Genomic DNA, 18711 nt, shown 5'->3' with positions numbered 1-18711 from the left:
TCCTGTACTTCTGTAGACTTGGCAACAAAATTGCTGATTTAGTTCGGATATTTAACAAAAAAATCAGGTGTAAAATGATCAACATAGACTTTTTGTTCAATGTAAATATCAATGCATCACTCTGGATAAACTAATACCTCCTGGTATAAACTACCAGGTATTGGTATATACTATCACCTTCTGCTGTAAACCACCACATTTTGGTATTAACTTTCATCACCACCTAGTATAGACATGGTATAAACAACTACCTTCTAGTGTAAACCACCATCTTTTGGTATAAGCATGGAGGGATATGATATAAGCCACCAGTTTCTGGTATAAGGCCCCAGTTTCTGGTGTAAGTCCAACCATAACAAGTAATTGCCATGCAAAATACTTCCACTCTTTTACTAGTAGTAAGTTTAAACTAATGGATATTGATCATAACAAAATTGATGAATTATGTAACTTGCACCATGATTAACACAAAGTGATGCATGCCAGTTACCGGGGCCTTCCGGAGGGATGATATTGATCCATGCTTACTGCCTCATAGAATGTCCTAGATGTGAACGTTTGAGAATACCACTGAAACCACCGAGTCTTCACTCCGGCTGGAATTGTAATAGCAGAAAGGCTATGTCTTCACAAAGATGTATCACAATAGTGTAATATCAGATTTATTTATTAAATGGATTAAAATGTATCACCAGTATTAATTTTTTTTCACATGGCCATTTTTGTCTTTGAAAATACAGAGAAATACAGTACAGAGAAAAATTTGAATGTAGTTTTTAAATGAAAGTGCATGAATATAATGAGATGAAAATCATAAAGATGAATTTTTCTAAAACTTTACTTATTAGGATGAATTTTCTTACTAAGCAAGAGTAACTTTTTATTCTTACACTACAGTTTCAACAAACTTTGCTGATTTTTTATTTTTTTTATTTTTTAGTTCTCAGTAATTGTATTCCTATATTTATAAATAATCATTTTATTGCACTAAATAATAGACAAATTGGGCTGGGCATGACACCATGCAGGTTAGAAAAAAAGGAACACACATTTAAAAAAAAATATTTATGGAAGATAGAACATTAAAATGTAGGAAAAAGGTACAAAATAAAATAAATCTCTTTTTATTAGCCTTATGAATGTATGAATAAATTTAGCAGTTATTACATTTTAATGTAGGTTGATCTTGGCCCCATTTATTTTCTGCATTAGGTCCTTTCCTGTGTTTTTTGGTGAAATTAGTTGAGAACATTATCATTTCATGTCCATATGATTGTGTTCTTTCAAGTAGGATTCCCTCGCCTTGACCTGAATGGCATACCTTGTTTACAGCTGATCCTGTTTCCTAGACATGTGATTTGTTCAAAGTTCTTTCAACTACTCTTACATTTCCTTGACCCTATTTCCCTCATCTGTGTATTCTGCTATTTATAACTTAGCTGTATGTATAGGCCTACAGCACTCTAGATATTTTGATATGCTACTAATGAAAGAAATTTGTAAAATTTTGGGAAATATGTTGATGCAAACATTCATCAGTAAGGCAGATGGCTGATCACCTACAAGAAAGGTTTGAGCCTTTGCTCTTGAACACTTAACCATTATTATGTTTTAATTATGAATTTACTTTTATTAAACACCAAAAAACATCATGGATCCATATTCTATATTTTATTTACTCATTTTCAGGGAATTTTTGAATAGTACAGTTTAATTGTTTTGTCATGGTGTGAGAAGAACATCCAATGGGACAGTGAGAAAGAAGGGTGGGGGATGCGGGGGAAGGAATTATTGTACAGAAAAAATGGAGAGCAAAACCAAGAAGACAAGACAAGAACCTTTTTTATTTTTTAAATTATTTTATTTTATTAAGTTATAAAGACCACGCATACAAAATGGGAGTGCAAAGCTAAAATGCTTGCATTACAATAAAATGTAAAGATTGTCATCCGTGACTTGTCACTACTTTCTTTAGTGGAAAAGATATTAAAGAGATTTGTTTTAGCCACAAGGGAATATACTGGCTTTGAACCTGGAACCGTGGAATTGGAATTCAAGCATTTCAAACCGCAAGACTTCAGCTTTACTTCTGTACTCCTTTGGTCTCTGAAAATAGCATGACCTTGTAACAAATAATTAGAAAGCATGTTATGGTGATGAGGGATGCAGTCAAATTTGAATTCAACTTCTGACATCATCATTTTAATATATAGCGCCCTCTATATTTCAAGCAATGTTAGTTGTTTAAATCAGTTCACAACTTGCATCATTACACTACTACACTACACACACATCACATTTTCTTTGACCATAAACTGTATGCCCATATATAGTCAGGTTGTTCCCATATATGGTCATGATGTGATGTCATCATGACCATATTCAAGCATGTTACATGTTTTTAAATCAGCTCAAGGCACTGACCCCAGAATCTCACGGCTGTTTTTGTTTTTGTTATCAAAACTTTGAAAGCGTCCAGCGTCACAAGTTTTGAACGGACATGCAGGAAATTTTGTACACATTAACTAGAGGTGATTTCCAACAAATGTTCATCGCCCTTTTTTTAAATTGGACTCCAGGGTTCCCCTTACACCTACAAAACAAAACAGGGGTTTCAGCATGGTCTGTACATTACTGCCATTACCACTAATAGGGCATGTCGCATGGATGGCACAGTCGGTTAAGAATGTGTTCTAAAGAACTTAAGGTCATGAGTTCAAATCACGTCTTGGTATTCAATTTTTTTCCCCAATTTTAAGAATTTTTTTTTTTTTTCAATTTTAGAATATTTTAATTTTGTCCAAATGAACATTCTAAATAATAATTTTTTTTGTACAAATATACATTCTAATTATTTAAAAAGATCTTTCCAATAAACCCAATATAATAACTTGTGCCTGTACCGTATTTAAGCTTGGAGGAACGCGCGGACCGGTGAGCGGTTTCTCTTGTCAAATAAGATTTAATAGTTTGGACATGGCTTAATAAATATTTAGGTAAAATTCTTGTTTAACAAGTAAACATATCTGTATCGGATGTTCTGATGAACATGTGTTCACACATTGAACATTGAAAGTTGTATTTAACAGTGTTTTACCCTTTAAGAAATCAAGTAAAAATAAATAATATACAGTAAATTGGACTTTCATAAGCAGTATAACATGCATAGTATTTAATAGAAATGAATATAAAATAGATTTTAGTATACATGGACAGAAAGCATACAAATCAGTTTACATCTAAACGGTGATGAGATTAATACGTAATAACCAATTATGGCTAATGAACATCTTGATTGCAGAGCATAAACTCTCCTCAAGATGTAATGATTATTCAGTATTTGCTTAATTAGATTCCTAATTAGTATCTCGCAATGCTGTCCTGCAATTACAATCATGATTAATTTTATTTAGGAGTTGCGGTACAGTGAATATAAGCATGGGATTGAAGCGTTTGCAGTCTTACAGATTACACCATTAAAAGTGTAGACCTATTGTCTGTATTGAAATAAACTTCATCATTAACATTCACTATTTAAATTGCTTATGTTGTAAATAAGAATACTGAGAATCTGAAAATTATAACAAATATATTTTCCTTTGCCAATTATTCTGGTTAAAAGCGATGCAAAGTACTGAAATTCTACATGCATGTCACTATACGTTAAATTAGATAGAAACATTAAATATCTATTCTATATTCATTATGGTACATATTGGCTGGTAATTTATTGTAAGTACCTTTTTTATTAAAACTTCAGTAAACCGGCAAGTAATATTGTTTGTTTGATTCAATGTTCCATTGAAAATTGATACAGTAATTTTTTTTATCCTTTTGAAATCTTTTGATAGAAATTTGAATGGCCTTCCAAATTTTGCCACAATTTAATGATTGTTTCTTAAACTGTTCACTTATTATTCATTGTTATTGTAATTTGTATTATTTTTTCTCTGAATTTATTATTAGTATTATTTATCTTTAATTTAAATTAAAATAGGTATGTCATATGCATGTTCTGTTTATCTTCAGAGCTCAAACTAAATAATATTGACAAATGAGCAGATTCATTTCAATCGATACCAATGTATCATCTTCGCTGAATAAATCAGATGAAATTATTTCAATAAATAAATTATAATATCATCAATTTAAGAAATGTTGGCTTTCAGATTTAGAGATATTATATACCTGCAATATGAAGAAATAAGATCAATCAGAGTTAGGACTCAACCATTTTTGTTGCACTTAAAAACTAAACTATTAATTTCAAATCAGTTATTCTTTGGGTTATTCCATTTTCTATTCCATCTTTGCTGGACCTATTGTAAGTCAATGCTTGTTGGGGTAGTTTCTGTGGATGATTACAACTTATTTAGCCACAAAGTAACATGAATGTAGTCACACATCAGCCCACCATCCCAGCTAATCAGGACGTGGTTACCTTGGCAACGGTACCAATGACATATTGAAGAGGTTGGCAGATGCAGGGGTCATCTTTAGAGCTTGACCTTTTACCTTTTCTCCAAGGTAAGGAGTGCTTTCATTTACAATCAATTATGTGAGAGAATTTTTGAGCAGTGTTTCATAGTTATCGTCAACAGAGTACTGGTAGCCAATCTTCTTGCCGGATCTTATCTGTGCCTAGGCCAAGAAAAACTAACAAATTACAGGTAATTGCATCCCAGGTTGGGCTGTCTGTACGTGAAATTTATGTCTGGGTAGATTATTATTAACTTCAGTAGCCTATTTGTGGTCTGACTTTTTCATCTTTGATAATCTTTTTCTAGTCATTTTTGTTAATTTTTCGATTTACATTAACCTGCGTTTGATTTATTGGTCCCATGAGGATAAATTTCGGACAGGTGTTCTGTCGTTTGGAGACACCATTAGAGAAAACTCTCGCATAAATTAGAATGCCTTTCTAACTAGTTGTATTCGGTCAAGAATGCAGAATTATATACGCTTACGAAGCACTTATTATTTACATTAAAACGTATATAGGAATTTGAGGTATTTAAATTACTCAGAGTATATGAAGTCTTAAGATATGTAAATATCATAACTCTTGATTTAAGGTCATAATATAGAATTTTAATAGAAACTTTATATAGTGCTTTTTGAATGAATGTTATTAATGATGATGGCAGTGAAATATATTAGTGACCCCAGTGTTACTGTTGTTAAGTTCAAATGAATCATGCTGTCGTACGACCATTACTAATGATCCAAAAATATGGGAAAATTTCCAAGAAATTTTGAAATATAACATGCCTAGAATTTTATATTATGGTTAAATCAATTACAGATTTGACATTGTAATATTACAATGGATTGCGTCAAATAGATTGTATAAAAACAAAATAAGATACCGTAGTCAATTAAAGAACTGTCTTACATAGAATAAATGTCATATAAAACGTTAAACAACTGTAATTCATGTACATTATAAAAAATTGGAAACATTTGTATAATCATTAAATACAATATAAAATAGACTAAAAAAGTTGTATTATATTGCAATATATAATTTATTACATTTTAAACAATTTACATAAATAAAATTACTATCACAATCATTAATATTTACAATAGAATTTTTTTCAAGATTATTTGAAATATAATATATAAAAACCAACTTCGGATTCTGTTTTTGATTAATGTATTTGATTTATTAAGTAACATAAGAATCAAGATACTCCACTGTTGCTCTTTTTAAATGTATAGATCATTTCAATTGAAATTTTTTCCCACTTTAGCCCTTCAGCCCATATAATTAATTTATAATCCAAAATATTTAATAATATTGACCAATTAAAACCTTATTTGATAAGTAATATTATTTTTTCTTTTATGCATAGAGTTCATTTTTGCAAATTTTAATGTTACATTTTAAAATTTTATATACTTGATTTTATATCTTGTTATCTGTGCAATTAGGGATCGGCCACTATCAGAGGTGCGATTGTTCACCCGTTGGTCTTTTCCAGTCACTGGTAACTACTGTATATTTTAGTTTTTCTAGAAAAAAAATTATACTAGTAATGTTAACCTTTCATGAACTCAATGTAATGTTTATATTCTTTTATTTATTTGATATAATACAAACTCTTCTTTACCAGCTTTTAGAGAAACTGGCAGAATAGGAAGGGTGTTTGCTGGAAAGTAGAACAGTATTAGGATAGGGTCACCATTGATGAATCTAAAGATTTTGTATCATTTTCATTCCCTTAGGTCCTTCCAGTTAGAATAGATACTTTTGTACAACTGCACAATCGATATGCTCATTAATTGTGTTTTGATAACCCACATTATAAACCTACAGTTAAGAAGCAGAGGTAGTGACCTGATTCTAATTATTGCTAATCTAGTTATTAGAAAAGAGCATTATCGTTAATGAATTATTTATAATTAAACATTTTTTGGTGTTCTAGATGCAGAGTTTTAGTATGTTGATAAATAAATTGACGAAAATTTATAATTTGATGCTGATGCTTTCTTCATTTTGAAAAATATTACGAGACTTAAAAGGCCTGCAACGATGCTTTACAGCTCGTTACTAATTAGTACGAATCAAGTTCAGCAATGAAAAAAGGCCATAAAATCTTGGGCATTCTTAATAAGAATCAAAGCTAAGGTTTATGGATGTGTTCACTAAGCGAGGAGCCGTACGTCGGATTAATTACGAGTGAACGCGAGTTGTAGACTTTGAGACACTTGACAAAGTTATTTTCTTAGCTGTTGAGAATTTATTGAAGAGCTACCGCTAATATGCTTCGGGAAGAACAAACTCACACTATTAAAACGTGCAAGAAGTTGATTCAAGCCATCTATCACTCGTTCCTCTCGGAGCAAGATGGCATCGTCCATCACTTGCACCTAGTTGAGCCCGGAGCAAGATGGCATCGTCAATACTTATTCAATTAGACTATTGGAGAAACATCTTTTAAGGTAGTGTCAGGACAACTTAATGGAACAATGACTTTGTGTTAGCATGCTGCTAAACATAATGCTGGATATGGTTTCTTATAGTTGGGAAAAAATATATAAATAGGAAATTCCATAAGAGGATGAAGATCAAGAATGTGAAACTTAGTGTTTAATATCTAATTTGATATGAAATTTCAGCCTAGTGTATAGATTTTTCTAGATATATTAGTATTTCCTTATTGATACATTTTAGTCACCATACATTATTGAAAATCTTAATATCAATGTAGAAAAAAGACAAATCTAGGAAAAATACCAATGAAATATAATATTAATTTAATTATTGTTTTTAAATATATATACTCAAGTAACTGTTTACCTTTTTTGGTTTTTCTTTATCATTCCATATAAATGATATCAGAGAAAGTATTTAAGATTCTTCACTGTTACCAACATTCTATTTTTTGAAAAACCATGCTCCGGATGTTGTACAACTGATTTATTTTAAGACACAAAAAGCACATTTGATGAAGAACTCTGGAACAGTTAATACTGAGATACAGTTTTCTGAATATTTAAAAACTGGGAGAAAAGGGGGTATAATCACCCATTTTTTCCCCAATTTTTGAATATTAAAAAATCTGTATCTTGCCACTCCAGGTTTATTTGTCAAATATGCTTTTTGAGTCTTAGAAAAATCAGTTAGCACAACATATCAAAAAAATAAAAATTCTTCCAGATCCTGGTTTTAAGAAATTTTGAATTCATGGAATTTTATTTATTATTCTAAATGAAGTGTATTAAATTTAATATTTAATTTTAATTACACTGGTATATGAATGATAATAACGATATGAAAATTTTACCAATTGTTATACAGTGTTATATAAACTCTGCAATGTGACATATCATTGAATGTTTGATTTCATGTTTTTATGCTTACCATGCATACGCAGTACTGCAAATAGGCAACTAGAACACAGTGTTTTTTTAATTCAGGGTGATTCAATTTGTAGCAATGTGGTTGTTAAATTGCAAAGTTTTATGTTGTGTATTGCAAACCAATCATTCAATCAGATTTATAGTGAATGCAAGAATCTAGTGCAAAAGATGTTTGATGGTGCTCTGAGATCGACTCAAATAACAAGCAATATTTTATCTGCTGAATTTGCAGTAGGACAGTAAAACCTATTTGTACTTAATTCAAACTGACAGGACTCGTAGGACTAAGTAACTGTCACCATAGAATAGAATTGATTCAGTAAAAATGAATAATACATAATCAGAAAAAATGAATGATATATTTATTTTATCAATAAAGTTGGCAATATCTGCTAGATATATTATGCATAGCATCCATAACCAAAGCACAAACACTTTATCATATGTTGTTATAATTTTAGCAAGGAATATTTTATACAGTATCCTGCTATAAAAAATCTGGCCACTGACAATAATTTCAAATGAATTTTTTGTCCTGTTGGTGCACCTATCATTGTGAAAAGATGGAAAATTCAGTATTCCCAGAATCTTTCCAGTCTCAATCATGGCCAATATAATTTATAGCGAAGGATCGAACCAAATGGTGACGTCTCGCGCAATGTTGCAAGACGAATAGCATTCTTTCTACAAAAAGTAAAAAAATTCTATTAACAAATTTACACATAAAGATTAATATAGTATCCACTTTTACACATTAAACTGAATGTTGTAGGTTTACTGCCAATTCAAGGTGTCAGTATGCCTTACATCTTAAGATGATACAATTTTAGGAGTCCCAAGTTGGAAGAAATCAAGTCCAGGAGGTTGGCAGGAGGTCGATCCAGGAAGTCATAATAAAGTCTACAAAAAGTAAAAAAATTCTATTAACAAATTTACACATAAAGATTAATATGGTATCCACTTTTACACATCAAACTGAATGTTGTAGGTTTACTGCCAATTCAAGGTGTCAGTATGCCTTACATCTTAAGATGATACAATTTTAGGGGTCCCAAGTTGAAAGAAATCAAGTCCAGGAGGCTAGCAGGAGGTCGATCCAAGAAGTCATAATAATGTGGGCCTAGGGAGGGATTTTCATATAGATGGATGATGTAGACCACCTCAGGCCCACCATGGTTTGGGCTGAGGTAAGAAAATGTATGATTATGGCACCTCTAGATGGCTGGAAACGCCACTCTCAGACTTGAATTGAATCCAGCACTGATCTTGTTAATGAGCTTTCTAACACATTTAATTTTATTTTGTTGCACATTGTGATACACAATAATAGTGAATACATGAATTTGCGGAAGATTGATTTTTCCAGGAGGTTCTTGCTTGCTTGCAGGATTGTTAGAGGCACAAGTACTTAAAAATCACCTCATTTTACTCTTTTTTTAGGCAGCTGGGTTTTCCCTATTTAATCTTTAAGCCCCCAACTTTTTTCCCCTCTTCAATCAACTGCTCCTGTGAATACTCTTACATACGCCCCCTGCCTTGTATTCTTTCCAGGTCATCTCATAGCCATGCTCAATCAGAAGAGGCATATTACCTGTTATAAATACTTTGGAATAATAGTTCATTTACTAACTGTGATATAATTGATGCTTTATGACCCATACTTTTGATGTATAGAACAGTTTACTCTGCATACCCCTTGCTAATCTACCATACTCACTTAATACACCAATGCCTTTGTGTACACTGGTGCAATAATTGGGGTTAATGATGTGAGCATCTAGGCTGTATAAGTATGCATTAAAACCCAAGGAGATGATACAGGTAAACTTTGCCAAAGATACGGATTACACCTTTTAGCCGGTGATTAAGCTGACACCTGTACAATACAAACAAGTCTTCTATAGAATTGGTGAAATACAAACAGGCCTCCTCTTATAGAATTGGTGAAATTCACTCAGGTAAAATATTGATCAGGACCAAAGTTGATTCAACTGGTTTTAATATGTTAAGCTGTTAGTGAATGCTGTGATAGCTTTGTTGTGGTAAGTTGTGGACTACACTCCTTGCAGTGATTATTTTTAGATAACAATATCTTTATACTCATTCACAGGTGGGATATAGAATTATTAATACCAGGTTATATACGTCATTATTTGAATACCACACAGTTGTGGAATATCGGATAAATTTAACGATTCATGTAATATGTTAATGATGTGCAGATTTCTAGTGCCGACTTAATGAATGTTTTTTTGCCACACTTGTCTGGTCTTTGCAGTGGCTGTTCCTAGAATTCAATGTACAAGGGCCCAGCAAGGGACTTTTACAAATCAAGGGCCTATACAATCCCATCATGAAACTTTATGGCTATACGGCACCTCTAATTGGCCAGAAATGTTACACCAAAACTTTAATTTGAATATAATTTTCTGGTTGTTTTTTTTCCCCTATTTTCAACAAATTTAGAGGGGCCCTACACATCTAGGTGTGTAAATCTGCCACTGCTTTGTGATTGGTGTAGCCCACAGAATATAAACATTTGTGGCAAAGAAAAAACTAGTCACTTGTCGCAAATTGTGTTTCAGAGATAATGGCAAAAACATGCTGGAATGTCAACATTTTTGAAATCTATTTTATTGCACTACGCTACCTTTATATATCTATAATACATCATGCTATGCTGTTATTTTCCCCATTTTCAATGTTAAAATAACATTTTGTAACGACTTGATGATGATCTCTGCTCGAGAAATGCAGAAAAAGGTTGATTTCTCAAATATTGTTCTCTAAACAGCTGTAAGTTTAAACTCTTGTAACTTAATAACGCAATGTCGGATTTGAATGATTCTTTTACCATTTTTAAACTCTTGTTTTACTTTTTAACCCTGTATTAATAACTAAAAATTGATTTTTGCGAGGAGTGACCGGTTGGCTTGTCTTTGCCACAATTATTCTGAACTTTCAATGTTGTATGTATTCAGACTACATGCTCAACTAGAGGTTACATATTTTACACTTGCTTACAAGTGTATTCCTCCTAATAGGCTAATACATTTAGAGTTCCTTTACGAGGCATTGGATTTCAAAGTGATTTGCATCATAGGCCCACCGATTTTTTAAAAGCTATATTAAGCGTGTCAATGCCATGTTACGACATTACAGTAATTCTAACTTGCAAGCTTAGGCAGTAGTATACAAGAAGATAAAAAAAAATCTCACATAAAATGTAAACTTGAATAAATTCTGAGTTGTCAAATAAACTTAAAGTGGTTGTGACTCGCGAATGACGGTAAAATGCGTTAAAATTCTAAGTGGTTAAAACCGAGGATATGTTTTTTTAGGTCTATTTGAGAGGACTCTGGAGTGATTGTGTAATGTTTTCAACAAGACTTACGAGACCCATGTGGTTGCTATAGAAGGCCTCTGTGGCTCTAGGTGTATGATTTTAAAACTTGTGCAACAGAATTCAAAAGGAATCGTTGCAAATATCGTAGCATAATGCATCAAAAATTTCAGTTGTAATTGATAATGAGGTAATTATCGTAACTGAGAGAACCACCGCACACTTTGGTGAATAATTTATAATCATTAATCATACTTCATCAAATTTTTATACCAGTTTAGTTTAATACTGTATTTTCTCGAGTATTATCCCCCTTTGAGTATAAGTCCACCCCCTGCATTACTCCAAATTTTACATACAAGCCTATTTTTTTGGCAAGAGCCCAGGTTATGATTTCAATGAGTAGCTCAGCTAACTCACAAATACCTTCTGAAAAAAAAAATTAAAGAGTTTGCTTTGGAATTGGGATGCTGAAAATTTGCCTTTTGGTTGGCATTCCTGAAAATAATTGGACATGCTACCAGTTTAATAAAAGGATTGTCAATTTTCTTGTGAAAAGGAGATTCCCAAGGTATAAGCCCATCCCCAAAATTGGCCCAAGTTTGTGTTAACGGAAAAGGGGGAGGAGGTGGGGGCATATATATATATATATATTTTGTGCTATTCATGAATAATGCAATTTATTTCAGTTAGTTTACTTATTTTTTTTAAAACAATGAATGCACCTTAAAAATTCCATTTTCGTTTCAGAATACCATCATAGATAGTTTTTGTGTCTACTGCCCCCAACGTGAGCGTAGACACTATGTCATGATGTAGCAATTAAAGATGGCGGAAAAGGGTAAATCCGGTTTAGGCATGATGGGTACAACTACCACGAGGTAGGGGGTGCTCTATTGACAATCGAATAGCGTTCGGAACTCGAACAAAATTGCATTCAAAACTCGAACACGCATTATAGAGACGCAGCACACGTTCGCCACGAATGCCTTTTACCGTCATTAGAAGAACGCCCTCTAAAACATGGTATTACTCTTCGTGATCAGCAACATGACGTGGTAACTCCCAAAGTTACTCATTTTTAAAGTGTTTTTAGTGTAATATAGTAGTAGGCCTATACAGAATATTGTTATGAACGAAAATTTTCATGAAAACTCCAGATACACTACAATAATACACACATCTGCATATTGAAGAACATAAGATACAATAAAAAAAAAAACAACTTATGTATAAGGCAGTAGACACATGCTCCTGCTGGGAGCCTATTTTTGTAAGTTGTGAGAAAACATGTTATAGTGTATACCCATGGCACAAACATAGTAAGGCTCAAAATTGGTACTTCTAGTGGTTTTCAAGGCATTGAATTATAATTCTGAGTTTTTGCGGCCTAGATGAAAGTGCAGGATTAGTCCTTTTAAGATAGCTAATGACCAGCTACTACGATGCTATTTAATGCTTGAACCAATCCTGCGTTTTTGTGGACACCTAGTGATGCTGGAACAAACATAATCTGTAGCTGTAGCCTAGAAAATTGGAGAAATATACTCAAAGATTCTCCAATTTCTTGAATTACTGAGAAAAAAAAATCTTTTTCTTTAATGCTCAATTTATATTAATATCATCATTAGGTCTCAATAGATCTATGAAAAATTCATTTGTATAATATTATGATTTAAATCTTTCATTGACAATAGCAATAGAATGGACAGGCAGTTAAAACCTAGGTGATAAAACTGAATTACAACTGACTAGGGAGCTATCCCTGTACAAGGAGTGCTCTCTAATGTATACAGATAAGCAGAAGCAGTGGTTTCTTTTATCTTGTCTTCAGCTACTGTATCATAATTGGCAATTTTCCTAATTTATGTTTATCTTCCATTCTTTCTGACATTCTTATCAATTGTTGTGTTCAGCTTAAACCAAATGTGGTGGAAGATTTTCAGAATGATGTGGATGTGGACATATTTTGTTCTATAATTATGTCATTATCATCGTAATCATCCTCATCATCATAATTATCACATCATTACATATTCATTGTCATTATCACCATCATCATGACATTGTCATTATAACCATGACATTGTCTTCATCATAATCATTATCATAGTCATGACATCAACATCATGTCATCATCATCATTATCATCATTATCATCTTCATTGGTTCATTGTCATTGTTATTATTATTATTTATATTGTCATTAATGATTGTTGTACCATATATATTACTTTACATTTATATTTTTTCCTGAACATTCCTTTTTGTGTTCCTTTTTGTCAACATTTATCAGAAATGGTGAAGATTTTCAAAGGAAAAATTTTAAAATAATATCACATAATAATTGAAGTTTAATCTTACAGTATATTGAATCAGATTTAAGTTGGATATTGAAGTTTCTTTTTTTCCAAGAACAGCCTGCTCACCTTCTGAAGAAATAATACTAATTACAGAATTGAACAAAGAACAAATTCATTCTGTTGTGTGTGATGTACGTTGCCGTGACTGGTTTGCTTATTTGTAGGTACTTATAAATGCAGAGCACTCATTGGAGAATTCCAAACGTGATGTGTTAAATACGCGCAGGAAGCGAGAGCCTGTTAATTAACGCTATCATTTCATCTTTCACAGGCATTACTGCAAACACATGATGTTGTAGCGCATGAGGTATATAGTAACGACGCAATCCGAGTAACACCGCCCCCAACTTCACCTTTCTTAATCAACGGACAGGATCCAAATTCACAGCAGCCTCCTAACGGTGAGATTCAGAACATGGAGAACGTGACGAGGGTCCGGTTGGTACAGTTTCAGAGGAACACAGAGGAACCAATGGTATGTTGCGATAATTTTTTGTTAAAAATATTGGTTATAATCAAGTTATGTTATGATATTAAAAATTATGAGATTAAAAAAATTTATCTTTTTATATACAATTTACTTTCAACATTCTTGCTTATTATTTATTACTGGTACTGGTAGTTGAAGCCGTCTCATTACAGACATTCGGCAGCCATTTACATATGTTGGCGTTAGTAGACTGTATATCATGTAGAGAGACCTGTGCACAAACAATGACCAAACAACTGAATGCTATTTACAAAATTCATTGAATTCTAAAATCCGCTTCAATCCTAAAAGCGATCTTTCTAGTAAATTAGCATTTCATTGCATGTTTTAAATATTTCTGTAATCGCTGTGTTTTACTCTTACAAGTAGCGGCAAAAAAGAGCATGTTATTAGAAGCATATATCAATTTTCAAGCCGCTCAATTTTGTATAAATTAGCCTTCTGTACTTCTGTCGGTACATATATCATTCCTGCTAACGGTAATACGGTACCAGTAAAAGATTTATGCTTTGTCTGTAAAAGAATCCATGAATCAGTTTGTCAAAGAAAGTTGATTCTTATGGGATGAGAATAGTGAAAGGTTGTGTGTTACCATTGATCAGACAGTGTAAATGCATTGAAGAATTTCTGAGCTAACATTTGTATATGTTATGGTAACCTTTACATTATTGCATGGACATAGGCACTCATCCCATGCAAAAAGGTGAATAGGCACGCATGTATCCATGGCATATTTTTTTGTAATTATTGTACATACAAACCCCAATATATCTTTCTTTTATATCTTCTTATTTATTTATAATAATGTAGCTATTTGATCCTCTATAGTGTTCTTCATTTCATTTTGATTTTAACTGGTGGTCAAGCCTTAAAATTTGTTTTCAAACTTATTTTGTTGTCCATCTTATCTTGCGTTGCTCCTAATTTATTGACTAGAATTCTATCATTCTAATTTAAGTTATTTACCTGATTGTTATTTGTGTTTGGAAAAATACAATAAACAAACAATATAATAATATACAGTATAACAAAATATCCACCTTAACTAGTGTACGATTTCTGAACATACAAAGTATTCATTAGTTTCAAAAGGTATTTGTTTTTAAATCCTTTCAAACAATTACTGCTTAAAGGTAAAGTACTGTAAGCGTAAATTAGTATTAAATATACATTTGGAAAATATTATTAATGAAAAAGATCTATTCAGAATTATAATCAGCATTATTTCAACACAGTATTAAGCTTATTCCAGCAAAAACCAATGGCAATGAATAGCATACAATTTTGTTTCCAAAGCAAAAAGATCATATGATTTACAAATTAAATGTAATGGCATAAAAAATAATATTCAAACAGATATAGAGTATACGTGCACATTTAATATGATCTTGCATTGAAATTCCAATCGCATTTAACCGTAATACAAGTACCGTATCATTAACGCAAAGAGGTATTATTATGTCAGTATGTGTTCTTAAATGAAGCTTTTTAAGTCCATAAGTCATAATTACCAATCAAATTAAAAATAGATTAACATGAGGTGTGCGGAATATGTGTTATTCCAAATGTATTTCAATTGATTGTGCTATGCTGGTCATCGTGTAACACACTACTTGTCGGTTTTCATGTTGTCTTGCTAGGAAGGAAGTTGTTCGGATGACAGTCATATTTTCAAAAGTAGTCAATTGTAATTTTCATTTTTGCTAGATGAAAGTAACATAACAAATATCAAATGTCTTAGCTACAAAACATGAGAGAGACATTTTCTTGTATACATTTCATATGTGGTTTGTATCAGACGTAAAACTAGACAAATGAGCATTATAGCAACTTTCTTTCATTGGGCTGTTCTCACAAACTTTCCCTCTCCTAATTTAGCATAGTTAAAACTGATGTCTGGTGTTGGTTTCAACCATCCACATGGCCTCTGACCTCTTGTGATCTTATCAGGCTTTAAAGAACGCAAGATTATTGAGGTGTGTTTACTCAAGCGTAACTTAACCCTGACTCTTAAAATTAAGAGTAGATACAGATGCCACAGCGCTGCCTACAAGAAACTAGAGTGCCACATCTTTGACAAAGGATTCTTTTCATTCCATAATTTAACTGATAGAACAGATAATATATTAAATAATAAATATCAATATAATTATATTTATATTGTGTAGATAACCAAACATTAATTAATATTTAAGTAATCTAGTCTGTCAACTATTTTAAGGATTTTTGATAAAACTTATAGAATAAAATTTATTAATTATATAAATATATTATATTCTTTAGATATTATACCATTAATTGATAATGAAATAATCTACAAAATTACCACCTCCTTGATAATATATTATGTAATAACATTTTTAAATTTTATAATTACTTTAATTATCAACTAAATATCTACAAAATGCCCCTACTGGGAATCTATGTATATGGTTCTATGCATATTATAAATATTCCACAAAATGTTTCGTCAGTGAATTACATCTACTGATACATTTAAACTGTGAATTCTATTCTCATTACATATTCACAAATATTTCCTAAAGAATCGCTGGTGACTTTGAATAGAAATACTCTGCAAATACTTATATTAGTATTTTCAAGAAATAATAGTTAAAAACTGTTTAAATTTCCTGCGTCAAAAAAATCATTGGGAGAGAGCTTGCCTGGTTGTCTCAAGTGGAGAGAGTCGAATGCCTGCTGGGTCGAAGTTGTTAGTCAGTTAATCTAATTGAAGGCCCATGTCTGATATTCTCGATGTAGTTGACATAGCATTCTCACCATATATTCATGTCTTCATTTTACTGAGGTTACAATCCTTCTATGCCTTTAAAAATAGAAACATCCTGAGCGGTCACATAATTGGCTATGATTGAACATGTGACCAAATTTATATTTAGTCTCATGTTGACATCATCACAATTTTTTTGCCGTGCTTGCAATCCTTTCATGCTTATTAGAATCTAAAGATCCTGAGCTATCATGTGACTTGCTTGGATTGAGCATGTTACCACATTAAAATCTGATCTGATATTCTCATTTTCTATATGATTTTAAAGTTACTTTGTCATTCCCACATTATGTTGTTATCATATTACTGTTTCCACAATCCTGTGGTTTGTAATAAACCTACTCACACCAAGGTAGCTTTCAACATTTCAACTTTAACACTTGAAACAAAGACACTATTACGGGATGTTGACCTAGGTCCAACATCCCTAGTGAAGGTACTAAACTAGCTACCTTCGGTGACTACAATTATCTTTGATGTTGATTCTTCCAAGTGAAATCCAATTAAGGAATTGATACTTCTGTTTGTATTCCATCGATATGGTTGAAAAGATTAAATAATTTTTTTTGTTTTCTAACATTTTAGGGTATTACATTGAAGATGAGTGAAGATAAGAGGTGCCTCGTTGCACGTATAATGCACGGTGGAATGATTCATAGACAGGCCACGCTTCACGTCGGGGATGAGATACGTGAAATCAACGGTGTCAGCGTGGCCAATCAGACAGTCGACCAACTTCAATGCATGCTTAGAGATTTACGTGGTAGTATAACTTTCAAGATCGTCCCTAGCTACAGGAGTGCACCGCAGCCGTGTGAGGTAAAATACGTTTGCAATGAAGTTTTATTTGAAATAAAATGTCACCCAATATTTTTAAACATTACCTGAATATAATGTTGTCATAATATCTACAAAAATGAAATATTTTTTAATGTTTGATATTTTTTAAGATATATTGTCTGTGCTAAGCTTAAAAAACATAACATAAATGCGGTTTTAATGCTTTTGTCTACACCCTTAAAATGGCTGGTCATGAAAGGAATTTTTGTAGTAAATCAGTAATTAAAAAAAAATATGTTTTGTTCAAAATTAACCACAATTGTATTGTTTTAAATAGGCTATACAATTTTTTTATTGATTTTTTTTTAAAGATTTTTCTATTTTTCTTACAGACAGTATACCTTGAATTATAGAATTTTAATATTACCTAGTTATACAGTAATTGAAATAAGCACTTTGATATGAAAATATGAAATTAAATCAATTCTTTTACATCCCTTGTAAGTTTTCCTCTATTGTAATATTCCTCTACTGTAACATCCCTTCTGTGATACCCAACTATTACTCTACACAGGGGGTGGATCCAGAATTTTTCAAGGGGGTGGGGTGTGGGGAACAACATATTTAGAATAGATAAGTAATATATGCCTTGAAATTTTAGAATTTAGTGGCAAAATGGGGGGGGGGTGGCACATGCCCCCGTGGCCCCTACTGGATCCGCCCCTGCCTGTGCAGTAGGTGATATTTTTGTGAGTTGTCATTTTTCATTAATTCTGTGGCAGAGAAGTCCAGTTGTTGACCAGCTTTTATCGTTAAGTCTTGCATTTCAAAATTGGTGCAGTAGTGCTTGACTGCATCAATCTTATTAGTGCAGGGCCGCCAAGAGAGAACGGTCAGGTTGCCCCTGAGGTGTTAGAGGGGCCTGCAAGGCCCTCGGTGGCCCGCTCAACTGCTGTGTATATTATTTGCATGTATATGGCCTTAAATCTCTTTTTCTATTATCTTTATTTCAGCAACCCAACAAGATTAAATATAATAAAAATGAGGTGATAACAGTGTATATTATTTATCTGTG

General features: G+C 32.3%; 1 protein-coding gene across 2 annotated transcripts in view; it reads left to right on the top strand.

Moving 5' to 3' along the window:
• The window catches only part of LOC117109302 (peripheral plasma membrane protein CASK-like), a 43778-nt gene that overhangs the window by 14334 nt on the left and 10733 nt on the right, over positions 1 to 18711 (top strand). The window contains exons 4-6 of one of the 2 annotated variants that reach the window (XM_033251571.1): positions 13847 to 14050; positions 17442 to 17675; positions 18650 to 18682. In XM_033251571.1, coding sequence (XP_033107462.1) covers positions 13847 to 14050; positions 17442 to 17675; positions 18650 to 18682 — 471 coding nt within the window. The remainder of the gene's footprint in view (positions 1 to 13846; positions 14051 to 17441; positions 17676 to 18649; positions 18683 to 18711) is intronic. The other variant, XM_033251572.1, reaches the window with a different exon arrangement.

The sequence above is a fragment of the Anneissia japonica genome, unplaced genomic scaffold, assembly GCF_011630105.1.
Source record: "Anneissia japonica isolate Jap-2015-1 unplaced genomic scaffold, ASM1163010v1 scaffold287761_len698747_cov189, whole genome shotgun sequence".
Lineage (NCBI taxonomy): Eukaryota > Metazoa > Echinodermata > Crinoidea > Comatulida > Comatulidae > Anneissia > Anneissia japonica.
The sequence above is the reverse complement of the archived record's forward strand: the minus strand, read 5'-3'. Positions and strand labels throughout refer to the sequence as shown.